This window comes from Lathyrus oleraceus, chromosome 1 (assembly GCF_024323335.1).
Source record: "Lathyrus oleraceus cultivar Zhongwan6 chromosome 1, CAAS_Psat_ZW6_1.0, whole genome shotgun sequence".
Lineage (NCBI taxonomy): Eukaryota > Viridiplantae > Streptophyta > Magnoliopsida > Fabales > Fabaceae > Lathyrus > Lathyrus oleraceus.
In genome coordinates, this window is record NC_066579.1 from 341,015,931 (window position 1) to 341,043,038 (window position 27,108).

General features: G+C 35.5%; 2 protein-coding genes across 2 annotated transcripts; both read left to right on the forward strand.

The window, feature by feature from the left end:
• The first annotated feature begins 5,878 nt into the window (after positions 1-5,878).
• On the forward strand, positions 5,879-8,695 carry LOC127115730 (cation/H(+) antiporter 15). Its single transcript, XM_051047202.1, has 3 exons — positions 5,879-6,142; positions 6,389-7,381; positions 7,451-8,695. The coding sequence occupies exons 1-3, from the start codon at positions 5,924-5,926 to the stop codon at positions 8,693-8,695; spliced, it is 2,457 nt and encodes an 818-aa protein (XP_050903159.1). The 5' UTR covers positions 5,879-5,923.
• Positions 8,696-22,011: 13,316 nt separating this feature from the next.
• Positions 22,012-23,832, forward strand: LOC127135373 (protein ALP1-like). The gene has a single exon (XM_051062104.1). The coding sequence runs from the start codon at positions 22,166-22,168 to the stop codon at positions 23,717-23,719; it is 1,554 nt and encodes a 517-aa protein (XP_050918061.1). The 5' UTR covers positions 22,012-22,165; the 3' UTR covers positions 23,720-23,832.
• Positions 23,833-27,108: the final 3,276 nt, after the last annotated feature.

Below are 27,108 nucleotides of genomic sequence, written 5' to 3' on the forward strand. Positions count from 1 at the left end.
GGATTCTCATCTTCCGAATCATTCTCGGTCTCTTCTTCTGAATCCTTCGGAATTCTAATCTTGACTCCTGTAACCTGTCCCTTAAGCCTTCTCCCCGGGTTGATGTAACCCACAGGTTTCTGGTCCTTCTTCTTCTCCATCAAAAAAGCTTTCAGTTCTTCCTGCCCCTTAGATAAGCTCAGCATCATTTCCTGGAATTGAGCATTCTGGGCCTGGAGATCTTTGACAGTTTGTTCGAGAGCCATTGTTCAATCTGTTTGAATCTGCTGGAATCTGTTTGATAGGAAAATCGTGAGAACACTGATCCTTTAGAATACCTGTTATGCGATGCAATGCAATGTATGAAATGTTTTCAAGGACTTTCGGGATTTAACTTTGCATAAACTAACAAAAAGAGCTTTTTTTCTTTCTTTTCTCTTTTGTTTTTGCTTTTGTTTTTGTTTTTTTTAGCAGAGTTAAATCCCTAAATCCTTGAAATGGTTAGTACAATGCCATGATGTTATGATGTTATGTTGTTAGATAAATAACAAGCACAAGCAAGTCACACAACAATCATTCCTAGGTTTTAAGGCTTGCGTGAGTTCCATAGGTAAATACCCTCCCCACTGAAGTTTGGTTGGTTCAACCTGTCTTAGAATAGTAACCGGGTTCTAGAAGGATCTCAAATCATTGACCTTTCCTTAAGTCCACTTCAGTGCAACACCAAGTGGTTGACCGAAGCTTCCCTAAAGTCCAATCTCAAAGAGTGTAGTATCGAGTCTCAACCAACTCCAGTCGGAACCGAAGCCAGTTATCTCACTACTTTCTAATGGCCAGGATGAGTCAATTAGGGTTCTAAAGGTCTGGTTAATGCTTTTATGACACCACGCGAATGCCAAATATTTCCTCAACTAACATGAGGAACATCAGGACATCCAAAGTGCCACATTAACCGTAGCCATCATTTTGACCATTCCAGTATACGCCGGACAGTCGCGATGATCTCTTGCTACTTACCTAAGGTACACTAGATCCGGGTGTAGGATCTTTCACTCAAGCATAACATACCCAAGCAATCCCTTAAAAATAAATCAGACAAATTGAATAAGTGATCTTGTTTTTAAGGTAACCTCTCTTTTTAAATATTTAAGCTCCCCAGCAGAGTCGCCAGTTCTGTCATACGGTGAACTGGACTTTTTGTGTTTTGCTTTTTATCGCAATGTCGCGGTTAGCAAGAGTCGCCACCGACTTTTCTTTTATCCAATAAGGAAAGGTGGAAAAGAACAGGAAAGACCTTAATTTAGATTTTGGGTTCGGGAGGTACATTATACAAAGGGAAGGTGTTAGCACCCTTTGTATCCATGGTTATCCATGGGCTCTTAATTGCTCGATCACTTATATTATTTTTGTCTGAAAAAAAAAAGTGTTTGTGAATTGTTTAGAAAAATTGTTTTGAAAAGAGAATTTAACTTTGTAATGATTCTTGTATGAATGTATACAAAGTGGTTATCCCGTTTTAGTTTTGAAAATTGTTTAGAAAAATATAACTCGGTAATGATTCTAGTATGAATGTATACCAAGTGGTGATTTTCTAAAGGCATTTTGAAAGGTGTGAGGTGCGAAAAAAATGTTTTAAGTTGTGAGCCAGCAATTAAGAGTTATACCGACCCAAGGTCTTTACGGGCATTTCCTATCCTTATGAGGGTAAAACTGTCCTTATTATTGAGAAATAAGTAGTTTTATCCTTTGGATGTAAAAGGGTCATCGTAGGGTCATCGATTGGTCATTGAAGGCAACAGTTATGAGGATACCTTAGCATTCGAAGGGACTATCATCATTTAACCGTAGGCAACATCGGAGGGTCATCGAGGGACAAAGTTGTATATTCGAAGGCAACATCCGCGGGACTATAATTTATTTTATGATGATTTAACCGAAGGGTCTTTGCTAAGGGTATCCCCACGTTCGCGGGACATGACCGTAATATCGTAATCGTAAGGCAACAAAGAGAGGTCCAAGATCACTTATTCAAAGGCAAAGTTTTACAATTAATTATATAATTAGGATGAAACTCCACATTAAAATTATTAAAAATAATATATTAAAAAATTAATACATTAGAAATTAATACATTAAAAAAATTAATTTAGGGGAAACTCCACAAGGGTATCCCACAAATAAAGTGGAATACCTAGCCAATAACCTTTTCCTGGGATATGTGAACCTTTACGAAACTCAAAAAAAGAAAAATGTCAGAACACCAAATCAGGGTGCAATCGAAGATTACACCGGAGAAATATCACAACAATAAATAGGATAGGATGAATAATGCATGGCTATGATAAAAAAAAAACAGAATAGAAAAGTCAGCTACTGTCTCGTTCGCCTCTGCCTTGCCTAGCGAAGGCCACGGATTTTGAATTTGAAAACAGCCCCATGTTAGGAACTTTGAATTTTATGGCATTTTATCACAGGAATAACATGGTCAAACATTCAGGGTATTCAGGCATATTTAAATTCCCATACGAAAGCAAATTATATATCAACATTTAATCATGATTATATATGTAGATATGGCCAATTGAAAGTATAAACAATAGAGATACGCAAAACCTGTTTGCCAATTCAAGGTTGAAGGGATTGACCACTTGTAGTATCGGAATAAGTTAGGCAGCGGGAATTGGACGGCGATGGCTTCGGTGCAGATGGGCTGCCTTCAGGGTTTCTTTACTCTGAATTCTCCGGGTAGGCAGGGTTCCTATGCCAAAGTTTCTATCCGTCCTTCTCTGTTCTCTTTCTTTCTTTTTCCTCAAGGTTTTGTTCCAAGGAAACCTCAGAGTGTTTTGCTTCTCTTCCTTCTTTCTCCAGTGAATCTCCCAGTGTAAACTCCAAGTCTCTCCAAGTGTCACTCCCCCTACTGAAACTTCAGTATTTATAGACTAATTTCGTGGGTAATGGGCTTGGAATGAGGGAGACCCAAGTCCAAAATAATTTGTTATATTTTATTTATTTATTTATTTTAATTATTTAATTAATTAATTAATTAATTAATTAATTAATTAATTAAAAAAAAAATCTTTTTTTTTTTTTTTCGTTTTTTTTTCGTTTTTTTTTTTTTTTTTTTTTTTTTAGGAAAAATGATGGGTAATTTTTGGGGTATGACAAATACGCTAGGATAACTCATGAACCTTAGTTCATAATCTTTGTCTTGAAAGATTCTAGGTTTGTGGCTACGGTGAGAAAGGAAGAACTTGCTCAAATGTTTAGGTTTTTTAGAGGCATTGGGAAAATAACCTAAGAAGGCATGAATAGTACCAGAAATGACCTAAGAAGCCCATATCATCGCCTTATCTTCTTCCATTGGTGCTTCTTGGACGTAGTTGCATTTACCAATAACAATAGAAGCACTGATGTCAAAGGCAAGAGGAACTGGAAGCATTAATGAGGATGAAGAGGCCATTTTGTTCTCAGAGAAAAATTGCTCAAGGTAAAAATGGTTTTTGGAAGTTCTGAGAGGGCTTAGAAGAAAAGAAGAGAAATAAAAAATGAAAACAAGGAAGTGTTTATAATGAAGAAACATTTTAGTTCTCCCCTAACTAAGTAGAACAAGTGGCACGTCCAAACCGCCAGATGGCATATTAAATTTGTTGGATAAAATGGAATTAGATGAATTTTTTAATATCATTTAGTTTAGTTGCTATTTAATAGCCTAGGAAATCGGAGCAAAGATGATATATTGCACGCACGTCTGTGATGTGGCTGTTTGGTAGAAAATGGTCATGATTACCATGACGTGTACAAGCTACTCTAAACATTGTTGAACAGTTACAAAAAAATATCACATTTCTTCCATCTGACACATACGATCAAAAGTGACATTTTTGGGAGGCATCTGTTAGTCTGGAAATTCTAGCAGGTGAAAAGTCAACAAAAAATACCAGTTAATTACGTTGAAAAATGCTAAGATTCAAGAAGTCTCAACTAAAGAGCTTTGACACATTAACTACGTCGACCGATAACGTTTCGACTAGCTTGTACGCATGGTTTGGATGAATCTCAAGAACAGATCCATAAGATTAGGATCACTCTCTCTATCAAACATGTCCAAAATCTCGAAAAGGACTTTCACAAAATGGTTGGAGTTCGACAAGATCACCAGTTTATCTAGGACTTAGCATATTTCGAAGTCTAAGAATCGGCTAAGCAAAGAGATTTTTTCGACAAGTACTATAGAGATGAATCAGAGATTATAAAAGGTATTCGGGAAGTTTGATATAATTATCAATGCAGTTATCAGCATGATACTTGGTTTTTCATCATTTTACCTTGGAAGACGTGTGTAATCAAGTTAGAGCATGAAAGTCTAAGTAGTGGGATATGTGTCAAGTTCTGGGATTCAACCATTGACGACGGTTTCTTTTATAATAGTATATAATACAGGCTTATGCATTGTAGTCGGGATCGTAAATTTTTGTCAACTCTCTATAGAACCAAAGTACCCAAGTCATAGAGTGAAACAGTTTGTGAGAAATGCGAGTCTGCGTCCACCATTTAAACTTTCTACAAATCTTTTGTATTCGAAGTATTTACATTAAATGTCATTTACTTCATTCACTTTCTTTGTCGTTTATTGTCTTTATCCAAAGTTTATCTTTTGCATTAAATATCATTATCCACGCACTTAAACCCAAAACACACACTTTCACTATAATTTTCATTCGCACATATTGTCTCTGAGATTTTTCGAGTTAATCTCTTAAGTGAATTAAACTCGTGATTGTTTACTAAAAATACCAATAAACAATAGCTTATAGCTTATAGTTTATAAGCTCATAAGACAATAAAAGATTTGTTTAGTAACAGTCTTTCATCACGGGTTTATAGCTAATTTTATTAGTTTATAGCTTATTTTTCAAACGATATTCCAAATAGCGTTTTAGCTTATAGCTTATAGCTTATAATTTTTTATTTCATTTTTGTCCTTATTATTTTAACTAAAACTCACTACTACCCTTTTTAACTTATTTTAGTTTAAAATAAAAAATTATATATTAAATATCTTTTATGTCATTTTAATTTATCTATTAATTGAATCGCTGATTTTATCAAACACTTCAATTAGTTTATCAACTATAAATCATCAATCATCAACTATAAACTATAAGTTATCAGTTATCCGTCGTAAACTATAAGTTATCAACTAACTTATCAATCAACAACTATTTTTACCCTACAAAGCTTAAGAGTGATTGATGGCAATTCGAACTTTTGATGCTGAAACAAGTTTTGAGATTTGAGCAATTTGATTGATTGATTTTGATGTGGAAGCAATTCGAATTTGATTTAAAACTATTTGAGCGATATGAATTATTAGAGTGATTTTAATTGAAATTGATCCCTTTAATTTATAAAATATTTGATTTTTATAATATCACAATTATCAATTTCAATATAAATCAATTGCGCATAGATTAAAAGAAAAAACAAAATTGAAAAGAAAAATAATAAATATTCGTAAAAACCAAAATCAAACAAAAAAACAATTACAGTAATTATAATAAATAAAAAGTTAGTATAATGGAGTAATTACATATTTAAAAGTTAAACTTAAAATAACACGTAACAAAAAAAAATATATTTAACCCCATAATATTCAACATGAAAATAGATTGACATCTTAAATTAACTAATAACAATAATATTTCAAAAAGAATGACATCAATGTTTTCTAATAATAGAAGTGACGGTAACAAAATCAGTTAAAGAAATAGAAATGCAAGAAGCTTTTTCCAAGAGATCTTAAAAAATGGAAATGGAAAATAGAATCAGTTTGGAATTTTGGAAGCAAATATTTTGTCCAACAAGAAGAAAACATGAGAAATGAAACCAAAACTTTGAACGGAAAAATGCCAATAAATATCACAAAGTTTTGAGACACATCATTATGGAAGCTGATCGAATCCAACAATTGCAGAATGAAGGACTAATTAGTTGCTTTTGGAACCGTGTGGATAATCCTGGTGCCATATGGAACTCAGAAAATGTCTTGATCTTTTACCTTCCAAGCCTAGTCCTACAAATATTACTCGTTGTTTTCGCAACTCGTTTAATGTTTTGGATCCTTAGACCCTTACATCAACCTCATTTTGTTGCTGAGCTTCTTGTAAGTCCATGTTTTTCTCTTTCTGCTTCTTTACCATACACATTCACATGTTTAGAAGACAAACCTCAGTGCGATAATTAGGTTATGTATTTGCTTATCATTTAGGGTTTGTATTTATCATGAAGAAATCCTGTTAAAACGTGTTAAACTATTCTGATGTATCATAGTTACATTTGCATGTTTATGATTTATCGGTTTAACGTGTAAACTATTCTAAATTCTAAATGTGTGTTCTTTTTTTTATAGGCCGGTTTCATGCTAAATATATATGTTCCAATACTGAATTCCACACTCTTTGGAATAGCACTTCAAATAAAAGGACTTCTTGGTTTTGCGTCTATAGCACAATTTGGTGTAATCTACTATGTGTTTGTAACTGGTTTAGAGATGAACTTAGACACAGTATCAAGAGCAAAACAAAAAGCATCAACTATTGCTATAGCTGGAACACTATTTCCAATGATAGTAGGGTTTGTGACATATATTATAGTTGGAAAAACATTAGTAAAAAACGGCGAATTCAATACAGTTTCAGCTTATTTCTTATGGTCGTTAACAATTAGTATGACAAGTTTTCCCGTGGTGGCAGACATTCTTTCAGCTCTTAAGATTCTCTATACAGGACTTGGTAGGGTTGCATTAACAGCTGCTACAATCAATGACTTTATCAATTGGGCAATGTTTATATTTCTTATACCGTTAATTGTTAACGGTAAAAGAGGAATATTATCGGTGTTATCGACTATAGTTTTCGTTCTTTTTTGTCATTATGTATTACGTCCTCCACTCAACAAAATTTTAATACGAAAAACGAATCAAAATGATTGGGACTTGTATGAGTTATCCTATGTGATAGTTGGTGTTGTTGCATGTGCAACTGTTACTGAATTTCTTGGTACACATTCTGTTGTTGGAGCATTGGTTTTCGGGTTGATTCTTCCGCGTGGAAAGTTTGCAGAAATGTTGATAGAACAATTGGATGGTATTGGATCGGGATATTTAGCACCGTTGTTTTTTGCGAGTATTGGTTTGAGAACTGATGTGCTTGCAGCTTTAAAGGGAAACTTTATTTTGGTTATTTTTATCATGATAATGATGATTTCAGCTAAGATCTTCAGTACTATAGTTGCTACTCATTTCTACGGAATGCCGGTTCGTGATAGTATCGCTCTTGGAATGCTTATGAATACGAAAGGGGTCTTATCTTTGATAATAGTCAACATTGGATGGGAAAGAAAGGTATTGATTTTGCATATATATGTTTGTTAATTCTTGTTACTTTCTTGATTATGATTTTTTGTTCTTCAGGTTATTAGCAAAGAGGCGTTTACAGTTATGGTTTTAAGCATATTTTTTATGACAGTTATAGTGGCACCTATTATCAATGCAATGTACAAACCAAGATTGACATATGAGCAAAACAAGTTAAGGACAATAGAGAATTTGAAAAGTGATTCTGAGATTAGAGTTATGGTTTGTGTACACAATGCTCGCCAAGCGAACGGAATGATCAATATTCTTGAAGCTTGTAATGGCGTAAATGTTTCTCATTTACGCGTCTTTGCGCTTCAACTTGTTGAACTCAAAGGACGTTCGGCTGCACTAATGGTTGCGCAATTAGACCAACAACAACAACAAAAGGAATCACAAATCCTCGACCAATCGTTGGAGACGGATAGCTACTCGTCCAACCATATCACGAATGTTTTTGAAGAATATTCGTCTAATAATGCGAACACTCTTGTGGAAAATCTTGTTGCTATGTCTTCTTATTCGACGATTCATAGAGACATATATAATTTAGCGTTGGAGAAAGAGGCGTCGTTGGTTTTACTCCCTTTTCATAAACAAAGCACTGTTGAAGGTTCTTTAGAGGTAGCTGAAGGTGCGGTTAAAGACATAAACCGAAACTTGATGCAAGACGTGCCTTGTTCGGTTGGAATCTTTGTTGATCGTGGACATCACGCAGCGCTGTCCAAGATCAAAATGCATGTTATTATGATTTTCATAGGTGGACCTGACGACAGAGAAGCCTTAGCTATTGCTTGGAGAATGTCGAAGCATCCGTGGACACGGCTTACCATGGTGAGGATATTTTTACGTGGTAAGGCAGCCGAAGTTGATTCGTCGGGGCATAATGAAGCACAAGGACTATTATCAGCGGTTTTAGATTCCGGAAAGCAAAAAGAGTTGGATGAAGAATACGTAGGTTCGTTTCGACTTAAAGCTGTTAACAATGAAGATACTATAACTTATGCCGAAAGAGAAGTGCATGCAGGTGAAGATATCCTTAAAGTGCTTAATGAATTGGACAAACTAGGTTGTGATCTATACATTTTAGGACATGGAAAAGGAAGAAACTCTATGGTTTTGTCGAATTTGTTTGAATGGGCTGATTGTCCTGAGCTTGGTGTTATTGGTGACATGTTGGCATCAGATAGTTTTGGTTCAAATTCTTCAATACTTGTTGTACAACAATATGGATTTGGAGGTGTAGAATTCAGTACTAGTCATTCATCCAACGAGGATCTTGAGTCACTTTCCCAAAGGTAGGTGATTGTTATCAGTTTGAGATTCGGGTTCGAATGTTTTTGGAAATGGAATCGATTTTGAATCTTGTTGCTCAAATATAGATCCGCGAAAACAAGAAAACACAGAGTTTGAATCTCGAGGGGAGGGGAATGTCATTGTAAGATATAATGACTAGATGATTCAAACAAACATTTTGATTTAGCTTCATAGAATTTATCATGTTGTATAGTTTTGTTATAGTTTCGATGTGCATTGTTGTACAATACTTAGAGGTTAACCTGATATATTTTCTTGAGAAATATGTGCACTCTTATCTATTTTTCTCTTATATACTTTTACTTAAACATAATTGCTTATTCACATTAAGTTTATATGTGTGTGTTAGAATTCCTCTTCATATAGCTTCTCTGTCACTTATTAATCTCCACCTCCACTTGCACATAAAAGCTACATTGAAAGCATATACAGTTTTGACTCCTATCCCTCTCTCCATTTTACTTTTGCAAACATCTATCGATTTTGCCCACTTTAACCCTTTCTTAGCCTCAGCCCTAAACCACAAAAAGTCCCTTTGGATCTTTGTAATTTCTGTCAGTCTTCTTTGGGCTAGGAAAGAATGATAACAGATAAATGGGGATGTTATTCAAAGTAGAGTTCAGTAAAATAATTCTCCCTCCAATTGATAGCAGTCTACCTTTTCAAGATGTCAATTTCCTTCTAAGCTTTTTCTACCATAACCCTCCAAGTTGAGATTCTTCTGGGATTTGATCCCACTACTATGCCTAAGAAGTTGAAAGGAATTGTGCTAAGTTACATGATAAAAACCGTGATGTGTGATGCTACCTCCATGAAATGAACTCTTGTGTTTAAACCATACAACTTACTTACTTTTATAGAAGTTGACTCTCAAGCCAAATACTAGCTCAAAGCCTGTCATAACTGTCTTGATGCACCATAAATTTTTCCAAGAGCCCTCCCCTACAAGAATTATGTTATCTGCAAATTGTAATAATTGATATTCCACTTCTTCAATAACTTTTAAACCCTTAGACTCTCCCATTTGTGATTCTTTCTTTACTAACACTACTAGCCCCTCATCTGCTATGGTGAATAAAAATGGGGACGTCGGATCCTTTGCCTCAAACCCTTGCTTCTTTATGAAGTTTTTGGTTGGACTACCATTCACTACTACATAAGTAGTTTAAAAAAGGCATGCCTCCCTCCACAACATCCACTTCTCTCCTAAGCCTAACCTTCTTATCATATACCTCAAATACTTCCAAGACATATAGTTGTAGTATTATATTTGTGAGCGTCCTACGTTAGGGTACCCTCACCCAAGAGCGGTACCGCCTAAACGATGATTGAAGGACTCGCTCTAGGCATTGACGACATGTGTAAAGTCATTAGTCAAAGGAGAGACAGTTCACCATTACTCCCGAAATGATAGGTGGTCAATAACTTCCCCCGATCTAGAGGGAGCATTATCATAACTCAGGACTACCCGAATCCTAAGCTCAAAAGGTTTTTATAAATGTCTCTCCCCAAATAGGGAAGAGGACAGAGCATAACTGAGTGTGATCACTCATCTCACACGCTTACAATAAGAACATTATCCATATATGACATTATCCATCTACAGAGGCTCTCACTTCACCTGAGCAGAACTCCTAAAACCACCACAAAATCTCACCGAACATGATTTTTCGCCATCGCGGAAAAGTCGTAACCAACATACAGCGTAATATACTTACTAATGTCTTTGAGTCCCCCTACCCTTACAGAAGGGACACACCTGTACTTTTTGACCTGTATAGTGGCCCTCACACTCACAGTGGAACTCCGGTAAAACTAACCTAAGTCATACCGTCTTCATCACCATCACCCTGCTCAATATTACCCTTCACTCTTACGCCTAGTATAACACCTTGAATTTTAAATTTAATAATTTTCAATGTTGTGTTGTTAGCGTGAAATTGGTGGAATTATTTGCAAGAATAAAGGGTGGATGAGGAATTAAAGGAGTTTGGAGTTAAAATAATAATTAAGAAAAATATAAGGGGAGGAAAAGCAACGTTAGAAGAAATAAGGGGATCAGTTGGATTTAAATAAAATAAACATATTTATATTCAAGTGAGTTAGGGTGAGAGAGGAAAAAGAGACAGAATAAGAAAAACTTTATTGTTACTGTGAGAGAAAAGAAGAGGAGGAAACCCTAACCATTATAAGTGCAAGAGAAGTTTCTCCATCATCAAAGTTTGGGTTTTTCGTATGTGTGTATAAATCGTGTTGTACGGACATTTTTTATTCATGATTTCGTAGGAGTGTAATGATTTGATGTAATTTTGATGTTTAAGTGATGAATATTAGAGGTTTTGAGGCTGAAATCGCACAAAATTGCAGAAAATTGCATAAGGGAAAATTGGGATTTGGGTGCCGCTATCGGCCGTAACAGTTGTTATGGGCGGCCATAGCAGCCCTCGTGTTTTTGTACCAGAGATGTAAAAATGGGGAACAAGGCATGTAAGCTATTACGGACCGTAATGGCTATTACGGGAGGTCATAATAGACCTCTAGTTTTTTGTACTGGATAGTTGGATTCTAGCGATTAATTTGAATTTTCACATTGATTTTGTTTACGGTATAATTTCAATATAGCCTTAAGTTAGAAGCGGAGATTATTAAGTGGAGAAGTGAGTAAATTAATCGATGGTCCTTCTAGGTTAATAAACATAAAAAAAAATAGAGTTACCATTACTAACATCGCAAACCTAGAGAACTTGAGTAAATAAGGGAATTTTTTTTTTAAATATTCAGAAATTTTAAAAAAATTTTAAAATTAACCATTTTTTCAAAATAATTACATAAATGGTCATTTTTGGCCAAAATTAACACCTAGGCGCCACCCTAGTTGGCGCCTACCCTTAATGGGTAGGACAAATCGCCACTAGGAGTGGCACCTACACCCATTCCATTTTTTTTTTTTTATATGTTTTTTTTTTAATTTTTTTAATTTATAAATTTATATTTTTTATTAATTATATTAATTTATATTAACACATATATATAAATAAAATTATTTACAAGATACATATATATATATATATATATATATATATATATATATATATATTAATTTATATATATTAATTTATATATATATATATATATATATATATATATATATATATATAATTTATATATATATTAATTTATATATATATATATATATATATATATATATATATATATATATTAATTTAATTTATAAGTAATTAATATTATTTGTAAATTTTTGGAAAAAAAATTAATTTATATACGTGTAAATAAATATTTATACACATGTAAATTAATATATATATATATATATATATATATATATATATATATATATATATATATATATATATATATATATATATATATATATATATATAAAGATATGATAGACAATATCTTTAAAGATAAAGATAAAGATATAAAGATAATAAACAGAAAATATTTTTATTTAAATAATAGACAAGACAAATATTACAAAGATATGATTAATCACATATGATGCGGTCCCTGGTACGATCCGCACGGGGGAGGTCTAATTACTCGCCTAGACGGTTCACGTGGTGGTGGTGCTTCCCTATTACCACCCCTTGCCCTAACGCGTCCCCTTGCCGTTTGCCGTTGTGGTTGGGTCGAAGTCCCTTCAGTGTTGTAGGAAAGACGGGTCCCCTCTGCCCCCTAAAAAGCTTTGTCTCGGTGGGACAAACTGATTACTGCTGGGTGCGCCCTCGAATTGTGGCCTTTGGTAGTTTAGGGTTGAATCGGGTTGGCCAAAGTACAATGTTTGTTGTGGTGTATAGTAGTCCTGTTGGTAGTCCTCTTGTATACCCGTGTCGGGGCTAGGTGGAGGACTGGAAGAGCTCGGGACATTGTCATGATGGAAGTGTTGGGATTGGTGGAAGTGGGGGGATTGATATTGTGGTAGGTGTTGGGACTGTTGATGGTGGTGGGAATGTTGAGTTTGTTGTTGGTAGTCTTCATGGTATTGGGGTTGAGTTTGTGGTATGTATTGTTGATTTGGTTGGGGGGTGGACATGTGTTGTGGTGGTTGTTGTTGGTAATATGGTGGTGGTGGTTGTTGTTGGTAATAAGGTGGTGGTGGTTGTTGTTGGTAAAATGGTGGTGGTGGTTGTTGTTGGTAATAAGGTGGTGGTTGTTGTTGTTGGGAATACTGTGGTGGTTGTTGTTGTTGGAAATATGGCTGTTGCATCCGGGGATCGTCCAAATAGAACGGGTCAGACACAATCATTTCTGGATTTGTATTTGCTCTATATCAATCCACATATTCCCTTGTCGGCTTCATTTCGTTGGGCGCCACCAGAAATTGTAGAACATAGTGGGCACGGTCTTTCCACATTTTACGAAACTCCTTAGCAAATTCCTTCCAATTTTGGGCATACCACTGGTGGCTGACTTTTTTTAGATGCCAAGGTTCCATAGACATTGGGGGGGCTGGGATTTCTTGATGCATTCTGAATTGAAGCTTGACACGGTCACTTTGGTGCATCTCCACAGTGGTGAACCGCATTATGGCCGTTTTTGCTGTCCAAACAGCTGCATCTTCGGGGTTGGGTTGATGTTCCAATCCCAAATATGGCCTCCAAATAAACTGCAAAGAAAAAAGTAAATATGTTATTTATCGAGAATGCATGATATTAATAAATCAGTTAGAAGCTGAGTGATTTAGTGGTAATACATCTTGTGCTCGGAGACGATCCAAGAGTTGACGATAAAATATAATTTTATTTTTGGGGGTAAGACTGTAATCCAGTCCGGTTGTAATGAACCTAAACAAAAAAAGATAAATAATATTATTTACAAATATTTATACAATAAATATACAAAATGAAATAACATCATAAATTTACCTAGTTGCGTAGGGGAAGGAGTAGACATTAGGATTTTCTGGGGCTAGCCTCGGCAATCTCCACCACCCCCATGTTTGGAGCAAAAAAGCACATCCAGAAAATGTACAGTGCTCATTTTGTGCGTTTTTACACAAAGAGCTATATAGGAATGCTAATACTGCAGAACCCCAACTATATGTGCTTATTCTATCAATGTCCCCGAGCAAACTCAGGTACATAAAGATTATGCTATTTCCCGTCCCTTCGGGAAATAGCAAGTTCCCAAACAATAGCATAATGTAAACCCGGGTTTTTATGACTTTTTCTTGTTCGGAGGATTCCTCAGTCAAAGTTATGGAGTCGTGGTACAATTGTAGGCTAGATAATTTAATACCCTGACCCCTTGCTTTGGCAGACCCCTCACCCTCGACCAGATCTACCCCCAACATTTGAACACATATTTGGTTAGGCTGTTGAACATTTTCGGTGACAGGCTTACCATCTATTCTAAGACCCAAAAGCATGTACACGTCCTCTAATGTGACGGTACATTCACCAGTTGGTAGGTGAAAAGTGTGTGTCTCAGGTCTCCAACGTTCACACAGAGCCAAAATGAATTTGACATCAATTGTGGCATTTACGACATGCATAACATGACCGAAACCCGCACGCTGTATGTAAGGTACGCACCATGGGTCTGGATAAGGCATTGGGTGTGAATGTTGACGAAATTTCTTGGGATCCTTTAAAAACAAACAATATAAACAATCATTAGATTGGACTTTTAAAAAACTAATTACAAACATACGAAAGAGGCAATGTTCAAGAAAAACTTACGAATGAGGCAATGTTTGCCCTAGTGCCTCTGTGTTCTTGGCCCATGGTAAGAAGAGACATGATTGCAATGTAGAACGAAGCTTGGTGGATGAGAAGTTTCGCCGGAGTTCTCTGAATAAAAGTGTTAGTGGTTGATGAAAACTTGCAAGAATGACCCTCTATTTATACTCGTTTTCAAGTAGACTGAATATGCAAAAATGTGACAAGTGTAAGGCATGCGTGGTAGTGTTGGCATGCATTGGTGCAGACTAGGTGGGAGTTGTCTTGTCTTGGGGAAGACTTGGTGGAATCTGATGATGCAAAGGTGTGACACGTGTAAGGCATGCGTGGGAATCTTGCAGAATAGGTGCAGGCTAGGTGGTAGTGTTGGCATGCATTGGTGCAGACTAGGTGGGAGTTGTCTTGTCTTGGGGAAGACTTGGTGGAATCTGATGATGCAAAGGTGTGACACGTGTAAGGCATGCGTGGGAATCTTGCAGAATAGGTGCAGGCTAGGTGGTAGTGTTGGCATGCATTGGTGCAGACTAGGTGGGAGTTGTCTTGTCTTGGGGAAGACTCCATCTATTCTGATGATGCAAAGGTGTGACACGTGGAAGCAAAGCGTGAGAATATTATTTAAAATAAATAATCAGGTTGTTTAAAATAAATAATTAAGCTTAAATAAAATTGAATAAAAGAGGTTGTTTTAAATAATCAGGCATGCGTGGGAATATTATTTAAAATAATTAATCAGGTTGTTTGAACACATAATGGAAAAAAGAGGTAGTTTAGTATTGGAAGTGTGATATTCAGTATTGAAAGTTCAAGAAGTTTAAGTTTTTGGTGGAAGCAAAGCTAAAGCTGAGACTAAGTTCAGACTATGTGGAGAATACATTTGATGGATAGGCAGTACACGTGGCAAAATTATTACATGCATGCAGCTCCACGTTGCCTGCAAGTTCTTGCATGCTTTACACGTGTCCAAGTTTTGCATGCGTTGCTCTTGGGGAAGGCTTGGTTGAAGACATGCATGCAAAGATGTGTCGGAATCTTGCAGTATAAATATTCACACACATTTTCACAAAGGTATTCACAATATCTTCACAGCAATCTTCACAAAACCTTCACAATATCATCACAAAACCTTCACAATATCATCACAAAACCTTCACAAAACCTTCACAATATCATCACAAAACCTTCACAAAACCTTCACAAAACCATCACAATATCTTCACAAAACCTTCACAAAACATGGCATCTTCATCGCAATACAAAATCAAAGCTCACGTCAATGGTGAGACTTATGAATGTGATATGTCTGGCTTCCTATTTAGAAACACCGAATGCACTCGTTTTTGTCTAAATAGAGAAGCTGACTTCTCTTATCTGAAAAGGAAGATTGAGTCCAAACTAAGACAACCCGTGTCCCAAATTTTTTATCAACAACCTTTTTTTTCAGAAAACAACTCTGTCAAGTTTTATAAGTCATTGATTCAAAATGACATGGAGACAAAATACATGTTTCGTAACCATGAGTATTCTGGTTACGAATACATAGTGTTGTATATTGTGTTGGAACAATTTCAACCAACTCAGAATATTCAGTCACAGGTTATTGATCCTGTGATTGATGACGAACAAGATGTTGAGCACCACGTTGAAGACGATGTGGTTGATGATGCTGAAGACGTGGTTGATGACTTGGTGAACCGTGATTCTGAAGACGAAGACCAAGTTCAAATACCTATAGCGCAACGCTACTCACCGCCTGCGCACTTCACAACACTTAACTTGGGCGAGGATGAGCCCTCATCAGATATGTTCTACAACCCATATATGAGGTCTGATGAGGACTTAAAGAAGGGTGACCAATTTCGGACCAAGGAAGAGTGTCTGTTAGCAATAAAGAACTGGCACTTGAAAAACTGTGTTGACTACGATGTTATCAAATCAAATCCGGAAAGATACGTTATTGTATGCAAAAATCCGGAGTGTGGGTATAGGTTGATGGCATCGTACAAGAAGAAACATAATGCGTGGGTGATAGGGTCCATTTCTCAAGCTCACATTTGCGTCAACACCAACATGGCACAGGATCATCGCAAACTTAGCCATGATATGATCTGCCATTCCATATTACCTCTAGTTGAGGCTGACCCGTCACTGAAGGTCAAAACAATTATCTCCCATTGTGTGGCTGTTTTCAAATATACACCGTCATACAGAAAGGCTTGGTTAGCGAAAACCAAGGCAATTGAACTGGTATACGGTAACTGGGAGGAGTCATACAAACAACTACCACGCTACCTGGCTGCACTACGATTGTATTCACCTGGGAAGGTTTCTATAATGGAGACCTTGCCGGCACAATCCTCTGACGGAACTCGTCTAAAAGGTAATGGAATATTCCATAGACTTTTCTGGGCATTCCGTCCCTGCATCATCGGTTTCACATTCTGCAAACCACTTGTTCAAGTCGATGGAACTTGGCTGTATGGGAAATACAAAGGATCGTTACTGATGGCGGTCGCACAAGATGGCAATTCTAATATTTTCCCAATAGCCTTTGCATTGGTTGAAGGAGAAACGGCTGCTGCTTGGAGTTTCTTCCTTAAGAATCTCCGAACGCACGTGACTCCACAAGCTGGCATCTGTGTGATTTCTGACAGGCACGCTTCAATAGACAGTGCATACAATAATCCAGCAAATGGTTGGCATGACCCCCCGTCTACCCATGTCTACTGCATCAGGCATATTGCTCAAAATTTTATGCGGGAGTTCAAGGATAACTTCTTGAAGCAACATTTGATAAACGCGGGGTATGCATTAAACCAACCTGGATTCCAATACTACCGCCGGGAAATAGTGTTGGCAAATTCTGATGCAGGGAGGTGGATTGATAATATCGACAGAGCGAAGTGGACTAGATCATACGACGATGGGGTGAGGTGGGGCCACATGACAACAAATCTTGTGGAATCAATGAACGGCGTCTTTAAGGGCATACGTAACCTCCCGGTAACCGCATTGGTGAGTGCGACCTATTTTCGGATGGCAACGTTGTTCGTAACAAGAGGCAGGCGCTGGCATGAAGTGTTGCAGACGAGTCAGGTATATAGTGATGCCTGCATGAAGTTTGTGAGGCAGGAATCTGCCAAAGCCAGCAGCCATCGGGTTACGGAATTCGACCGCCATGGCCACACTTTTAGTGTCAAGGAAACAATTGACCACAACCAAGGGCTGCCCAGACAAGAGTATAGGGTCCTAATACCAGACCGTTGGTGCGACTGTGGTCAATTTCAGGCCTATCGTATGCCTTGTTCCCATGTCATTGCAGCGTGTTCACACAGCCACTTCGATGCATTATCGCTAGTGTCTCCCATCTACAAAGTTGCAACATTGCTCAATGTATACGACAATCCCTTTCCGGTGGTAGCATTGGAGGCGTATTGGCCAGAGTATGACGGGGAAATTGTTTGGCACAACGAATCGATGCGGCGGAATAAAAGTGGTCGCCCAAATAGCAGGCGCATTAGAACTGAAATGGACGTCGCAGAGAAAATACAGAGGAAGTGTAGCATATGTAGACAACTAGGGCATAATAAGAACAAATGTCCATATCGTGGATCTACTTCCACAACTTAGTTTTCATATTCATAAATCTGTGTACCAATGTTATTTATCATTAAAGTTTACTTTTTATTCCAAATAGAAGATGACACTTGAACAACAAACACAAACATCTAACATTACAACACCAATTACCTGAGAAACAAAAACAAACACTGGAACAAAAACAAGTACTAAAACAAGAACAAGTACTAGAACAATAACAAATACAACAACAACATGACAGACAACCATTAAAATCTAAGAAATTACAACAGTTAACACTATATCGTCTGATCCATGCATCATTTGGATGCAATCAATGTCGCTTTCAACTTCAACCCACCAACGTATTGTTTCTCCAGTTTCAAATGAGAACCTTGTTCTAAGCCTCTGAATCCTTCTAATGACTTCACCAGGTTTGTAATCTCCCTCTAACCAAGACATCAAGGACCTTTTTAGTTGGTCCAACGAACGGATGTTCCAAAATTTCATCTCCATTGGGGGTTTCAAAGGCGAAAAAATAACATGCCCATCCCTTTTTAAGATTACTTGTTCAGGATCCGGGCGCCTTGATGATGTTCGCTGCCATGACGACGGTCTTGGAGATGCCATGAACTCAACTTGATAGAGAAAGTGATAAGAAATAGTGGTGAAGAAAATGCAAGGAAATAACACTTTATTTATAGGAAAAGATCAGGGTTGTACACCAATCTACTTAACCCTAATTAGGGTTTCAATTAGGTCATAACTAACAAACTCTGATTATAACCGATCAATAAACCCTAATTATAATTGATAAATTAACCTTAACATGATTAACCCTAATTCTCCCAACAATTTATAAATAAATAATATTTACTTATAAATTAAATTAATATATATATATAAACTTTTATATATATATATATATATATATATATATATATATATATATATATATATATATATATATATATATATATATATATATATATCTTGTAAATAAATATTTATATATATTAATTTACATGTGTATAATATTAATTGTTTATAAATTAAATTAATATATATATATATATATATAAATTAATATATATATATCTTATAAATAATTTTATTTATATATTTGTGTTAATATAAATTAATATAATTTATAAAAAATATAAATTTATCAAATATCAAATATTTTAAAAAAAAAAATTAAAAAAAAAAACATATAAAAAAAAAATTAAAAAAATGGAATGGGTGTAGGCGCCACTCCTAGTGGCGACTTGCCCTACCCATTAAGGGTAAGCGCCAACTAGGGTGGCGCCTATGTAGTAACTTAGGGCAAAATTTGCCCATTTGTGTAATATTTTTGAAAAAATGGTTAATTTTGAAATTTTTTTTAAATTTCTGGATATTTAAAAAAAAAATTCTAAATAAGGAGTATTAACTTGTAAGAACGTGAGTAATGAGTAGAAGATGTTATTGATTAGAGTTACGAGTTAGGAGATGAGTCCAAGTGTGAATGATGAATTTGATGTACTTGATTATAAAATTTTGAGGAATATCCATTAATTGATGAATATTTATATTTTGTGTTTACGTCCGTAAGGGTAATTTGTTAAGATGGGTTCATGAGGACCGACGGTGATGGGTGTCGGTCCAACGATGTAGGACTTCACTCTACTGTTATGATTAGTAATTGAATACTGGAGTAGGAGGTTCATATGGAGGTTGTTTGCATTTGTTTGATCATGCATCATGTATATTAGAATTTAGGCTAGGACTTCGATCTGACGAGGATGGACTTCGGTACAAAGATGATGGATTTCTTCCTGACGATGATGGATTTTGGTCTGACGATATAGGACTTCAATCCAATGTTGTAGGATTGTATGCATGCATGAGAGTAGAGGAGTTAAGCATAGTGTTACATCATTCAATGGATTATGTTATTGAATGTGGTGTTTGAATGGGTATTACAAAAATGTATATGTTATTCGTATGATAATATCTTGTATTGTGGTTATGACTAAATGTGTAAGATGTGATACCTCTGCTATTATTATGCCAATGGTAATTATCATACATATTCTCACCCTTTTGATGTTTCTATGTGTTAAAAATCTGAGGTTATACAACTGACTTTTAGATCGACTTCGAGGAGTGATCCAACTTCTAATATAATATGTTTGTTTATTTTCATGTTATTTCAAGTTTTGTCAAACCTCAACTTTGACTAATAGTTGTAGTTACCAATGCGAGAGTAAAAATTTAAAGTTACCAATTCAAATTTGAAAGAACATAATCAATATCGGACTTAAAAATTTAAGTAAGTGTTATGCGAAAGTAACTATTTTTAAATTAAAAAATAATAATTATTTTCAAAAAAGGATTTTAAGGTCATAAACGCACTCATGAAAGTGGACGTTTATGCACTTAAAATCCGGTATTATACAATGTGAAAACCGGTAATACTCTTAAACTTATTTTTCACTTTAAACAATTTTTTTGATAATTAAAAGTAATTAATTTTCAAAAATAGAAATTTTGTACTTTAATAAGCGAAAACGGAAATATAGATTTTAAGCTAAAACTCGGTTTCGGTTACGCGAAAGCGAAAAAATATCTTTAAATTAATTATTTTTCTTAAGATAAAATACTATTTCAATTTAATCAGTAATTAATAAGACTTTAAGAATATCATTGGTCGATAGAGAGTCGCATTTCAGTCCAACTTTGATTGATTTATCTAAATTAGTTTATTTTAGTTATTTTGCACCCTCAACTATTATCAATACCCTTAGATTTACATAGTAACAATAGATATTCTTTCATGTTACTACGATATTTTTTGTGCACTTACGAAGCTGTCAAGAATATAGTTTGGCACAACAAAAATATGCAAAAGAAGAAAAAGGACCGCCCTAACAACACGCGTATTAGAACCGCGAAATAGATTTGGCTGACGAAATGGTTAGATTATGTGGTATATGTCAACGGTCTGGACACACACGGACACGGTGTCCCAATCTTGGAACAAGCTCCACAACATAATTCATGTATACATTCTTGATATGTAATTTATTTTTTGTAATCAAATTTTTTTAATATTGAATACAACTTTTGGTTACAACAAAACCAACACAAACACGCCTAAAACAACAACACGAAGAACAAATAAAAGGACTTAACACTTAAAACATATTTAAGAAATTACAATCATCAAAACAATATCACTTGGTTTGTACATCATAACACAAATATCATTGCTAGTTTTAATTGACTCCCACACATGTTGTGTTTTATTATCCCCACTCGCAATGTTGAACACCGAAACAAATCTATTAATTCTTCTAATTTTTCATTGTCTTTAATCTCTCGATCTAACCAACGAATCAAACTCTTCTGCTCGAAAGTATGATTGTTCAAGAGTTGTATCTTCAACGGAGGCTTAAGAATCGAATAACAAACATATTCATCTCTTTTAATAATCATGTTAGAAAATTTAAAGAAAAATTTAAGAATGAAAAATAAAGATATGTGAAAATGATGGAGAATGAATAACCTATTTATAAAAATAGGAATACACATAGACGTCACACTCATTGACTGACGTCCCATATTTGCCCCACAACTTGTTGGTGCATGCGTTAGTGTGTGTGATGCATGAGTATGTTGGTGCATGCGTTAGTGTGTGTGATGCATGAGTATTTTTTTAACATAAAAATCATAGTGTATATGGCGTCACCCACTCTTTATTGTAATTTTTATTTATTTAAAATATAAGTATTTTAGTTAATTGTATAGAAAGATAGTTACTCTAGCATTTTAATTGGAAAATATGATTATTTGAAAGAAAAAAAAATCCAAATTACTAGTAATAGCATGGCCATGTGAAATAATGGAAGTGATAATTATTACTATTACTATTATTTCTTATGTAAAAAGAAACATCTAAATCCAATACCGCGTAAAAACCCACGGTTCCCCAAAGAAACAATTATCGTTCCAAATCCAAAAAGCACCCTCCAGTCAGAGTCACCGTCAAACTCCCCATACCCAATCCAATCGCGTTCACACTACCTCACACGCTTCCTAATCCCTTTTCCTTATAAATCTCCCAAACTTTCATCATTCAAACTTCAACCATTCTAATCTATCTCACCGTCCACGTTCAAATCCAAATTCAATGGAAATCGGCACTCATCTTCCATTTCTCACTCAAGAAGACTATAATAGCCTCTTCCAAGACATCATCACCAACAACCCCAACAACAACAACAACATGAAGAAACGTAATGCCAAAGACAACCACGAACCCAACCAAGAAAGACAACACAAACAACAAAAGCAAAACAACAACACGAACAACATTAAAGACATCCTAGCTTCACTACTTCTCCTAGAACAAGAAGAAACCAATGAACAACAAAATCGGTTACTCGATTCACAACAACACAAAGCCATGTTCAATTCCAACTTCAAAAACCAAACCCAAACCATGAACAATTACATGGAACAACTTCAAAGCCATTACACCGAATTAGATCAATCCCATCACACCAAATCCAAAACAACCCGTCTCACTGCTATCGCAGCTGCTTCCTCCATCGCATCCGGTTCAGACCAACCCGGTTCAACCCAAACCGGTTCAGATTCAAAAGAAATTAACCACCCGCATCAACGGAGGCTTTGGGTAAAAGACCGGTCTAACAACTGGTGGGAGAATTGCAACCGTGAAAACTTCCCGGAAGACGAATTCCGACGATGCTTCCGAATGAGTAAATCCACATTCAACATGATCTGCAACGAACTCGACTCATCAGTCACGAAGAAAAACACAACACTCCGCGAAGCTATTCCGGTTCGCCAGCGAGTCGCGGTTTGCTTATACCGCCTCGCAACCGGTGACCCGCTCCGGCTCGTTTCAAAGAAATTCGGTTTAGGAATATCCACGTGTCATAAACTCGTGTTAGAAGTTTGTTCAGCTATTAGAACTGTTCTAATGCCGAAGTTTCTCCGTTGGCCAGACGAAGAAACAATGCAGAAAACAAAAAGAGACTTCGAGGGTATTTTCGGTATTCCGAATGTAGGTGGCACAATGTACACCACTCATATTCCTATTATTGCACCTAAAGTGAACGTTGCTTTGTATTACAACAAGAAACACACTGAAAGGAACCAAAAAACGAGTTATTCGATAACGGTTCAAGGAGTGGTTAACTCGAAAGGGGTTTTTAATGATGTGTGTATTGGTTGGCCCGGTTCAATGCCAGATAGTGAAGTGTTGGAAAAAAGTGCTTTATATGAGAGAGCTAAAAGAGGTAACTTGAAAGATATATGGATAGTTGGAAATTCGGGTTATCCAGTTTTGGATTGGGTTTTGGTGCCTTATAAGCATAAGAATCTGACGTGGACACAACATGGGTTTAATGAGAAAATAGAGGAAATTGAGAGAGTTGGTAAGGAAGCGTTTGGGAGATTGAAAGGGAGGTGGGGATGTTTGCAGAAGAGGACAGAGATTAAGTTACAAGATTTGCCTATTGTTCTTGGGGCATGTTGTGTTCTTCATAATGTTTGTGAGATTATGAATGAAGAAATGGATGATGAGTGGAAATTTGATGTTTTTGATGATGAAAACGTTGTTGAAGATGGTGTTTGCTCGGTTAGTTCGTTGAAAGCTAGAGATCAAATTGCGCATTATTTGTTGCATCATGGTCGTGCTGGGACTACTTTTTTGTAGCTTTTTTTTTGTATTTTATTAATTTGTATTAGTTAATGGATTTTTGTTTAGCAAAAGGATTAAATTAAATTATTAATTAATTAATTAATTAATGGATATATAGTTGGTGACAATTGTTTATGGTAACGCGTTGTTTCTTTTTTCGCAAGTTTGGAGGTGTAAAATGTGACAGTAGTAGAACAAGTACGTGTTCTTCTTTGCTTCCCAACGTCTGACCCAAAAAAGATTCGATTTTGCTTTTTGACTTTTTTTACTTTCTTGTCAGTATGTGGGGACTTGGAGTCACCGTGTCTGGCTCTTATAGTAACATGTGCAAAGGCAGTGGAGTAGTATAAAAACTAGAATGAAATTAACTTGCATTTAAATTTAATATGCTTTTGAGTCATGTCCAAAATCATACTAAGCTGGCCAATTCATTTCTCTCTCTATAAAATGCTTTTTTAAATAAGCACAAATAATAAATTTTACAATGATAAATTAAAACACAGAAAATTTACTAAATCTTTTGTAATTTAATGAATTAATTATTGTATTAAATATTTTTAATTAAATGTAGAGTATATTATTAACACTAGCATTAAGTAATTTAAAATTTATTACTTCTATTTATAATAGTGATAAGATTTTAGAATAATTTTTAATATTTTTTAAAGTTATTATTTTATAAATTTGTTTATATTACGACATTATATATATATATATATATATATATATATATATATATATATATATATATATATATATATATATATATATATATATATATATATAAAGAGAGAGAGAGAGATATTAAATGATGAACCAATAGTTTATATATTCATCTATTTCAAGTTAGAACTACCTCTGGGTCGGTCGAAGGTTCGATAAGATCAAACCCGCTCATCTCCTTAGTTTCATTGAGTTCAAGGTATAAATACAATTTAAAGAGGGTTTCAAGTACACAATTTTCTAATCTCCATTTTCAGTATATTCTTCTTGAACCTTGAACTGACTTGGCACGACGACTATGCAGCCTAACCGCGATCCTCGCAGTCGAGAGCTACAATTCCTCCAAGAAATTTGCAGAACAGCGGAAGAAAGGACTTTAGATCCAGATCTAGGATTATGTCATGGTTTGAAGACGGTCTTCATGAAAGCTGAGCAGAAGTCTTGTGATCCACCGTCTGACATTGATAATGTGAGCGTTGTGACAACAAGAAATGATAAATTTGATGAAGTAGTCGAGGAGATGGGTGAAGAAAAAGATCAATTGATCGAAATGGATCTTGAGATCAAAGAAAATGGTAAATTTTGATGTCATTTGATTTTGATATATATATATATATATATATATATATATATATATATATATATATATATATATATATATATATAATGTCGTAATATAAACAAATTTATAAAATAATAACTTTAAAAAATATTAAAAATTATTCTAAAATCTTATCACTATTATAAGTAGAAATAATAAATTTTAAATTATTTAATGCTAGTGTTAAATATATATAATGTGAGCGTTGTGACAACAAGAAATGATAAATTTGATGAAGTAGTCGAGGAGATGGGTGAAGAGGAAGATCAATTGATCGAAGTGGATCTTGAGATCAAAGAAAATGGTAAATTTTGAAAGTCGGTAACACATTATTTTACTTGTTTTGTTGTTCTGTTTAGTAAATTAGATGTTTGCATTTTTATTTCAGTTTGTTGATTATCTTTGGTTTGCGTCATTATACTCCATTTTATGTGTCTTTGTGGTAGTTTTACAGGTTTCAGGTGTAAGCAAGAATTCTGAAGGACTCGCCAAGCGAATCAGACGTTCCGGGCTCATCGGAAGAGGAAATTTGATGATACAGTAGCCCTGACACGGTCACCCGTGTTTCCCAACACGGGCCGTGTTAGGAGAAGAAGGGTCGGAGATTAGAATGAATGACCAAAGGTTTCCCTCTGAGGTCTTAGGAGGAAACAACCTTAAGATCCGGTAATTGAACATTTTGAATTGTTTAAGGAGATATACATTCAAGGTCATTACAGGAGATAATCATACACCATCCTTGACATATTATTATAAACTGTGAAAAGATTTATTCTGTTTTATTTTCTCATTCCCTTATACAATGACTTTTTATAAAACCCCAACTATTTGTTTTGTTCAGTTAAGTCACAATTTAAACTTGTATTGTTGTGCAATCCTCGAGATCGATCTTTGGGAAACATCCCTATTATTACTATATTGGCAAAATAATACACTTGTTATTTTCCCGATCAAGTTTTTGGCGTCGTTGCCAGGGATTGCCAAATATAAAGTTTAAATTATTTCAATTGAAATTTTGTTGCTCTGCAACTAAAATTTATTTTCCGTTATTTTACTAATTTATTTCGATTAATATCAACTAGTTTGTGTCTAATATTTGTATGCGAGGTAAGGCCTCAGCTGATTTTCCTTTTGACGCAGAAATCGAAAGAACTTTGCGGGCAAGACTCAGACAAGCTCGATTGGCAAGACTGAAATCAGACGAAGAACAACCTTCCATTCATCCAGGTTCAGAGAAAGAGATCGAAACAATGGCGGAGAATCCACTGCCACCAGAAAGACTGTTGGGTGACTATGGAGGTGCAAATGCACCAACCGGTAGATTAACAATTGTCAACCAAGCAGTGAACGTGGCTAATTTCCAGTTACATCCTAGTAATATTAATCAGCTTGAAAGGAAGCATTTCATTGGAAAGGTAAGTGAAGATGCAAACACGCATTTGCAGAGGTTTCTGACCATGAGCAACACTCTAAAAATTGATGGTCACACCGAAGAAGCTAATAAGTTGAGAATGTTCCCGTTCACCTTAGCGGAAGAAGTCGAAGAATGGTGATATTCTCTACCTGCCAGTAGCATCACATCTTGGGAAGAGATGGAAAAAGCCTTCCTGAATGAGTATTTTCCAGCGTCGGTTTTCTCTGCGGAAGAGGTATGAAATTCTGAATTTTAAGCAGAAGGACGAGGAGACTTTGGGAGACGCCTACAAGAGATTCAAGAGAGTCTTGGTCGCCTGCCCAACTCATAATATGGATCCAACCTAACAAATGCAGATGTTTGTGAATGGTCTCAAAATAAAGACCAAACAGTTGATTGATACCGCAGTCGGTGGCTCTACTAATTTCTCAACAACCATTGGTATCAAGAAGATCATTGAAGCTATTGCTTCTAATGAGAACTTGGAGTTGTACGACAGATGTCAAAGTAAACCAGAAGGGGTTATCGATTTAAAACTGGAAACCAGTAAAATCCGTATCGAAGATACTATAGCTTCTGAAGTTGAGAAGAAGCTGAAGGCGATGAATATAAGTACCCAATAGGTGGCACAGGTCCAACCGGCTCCTACCGTCTATTGTGAAATTT

Coding starts and splice junctions, on each gene's coding strand:
- LOC127135373 (XM_051062104.1), top strand. CDS start 22,166: ATGGAAATCGGCACTCATCTTCCATTTCTCACTCAAGAAGACTATAAT.
- LOC127115730 (XM_051047202.1), top strand. CDS start 5,924: ATGGAAGCTGATCGAATCCAACAATTGCAGAATGAAGGACTAATTAGT. Junction 6,143..6,388: donor ATTTTGTTGCTGAGCTTCTT/GTAAGTCCATGT, acceptor TTTTTTTTATAG/GCCGGTTTCATGCTAAATAT. Junction 7,382..7,450: donor ACATTGGATGGGAAAGAAAG/GTATTGATTTTG, acceptor TTTGTTCTTCAG/GTTATTAGCAAAGAGGCGTT.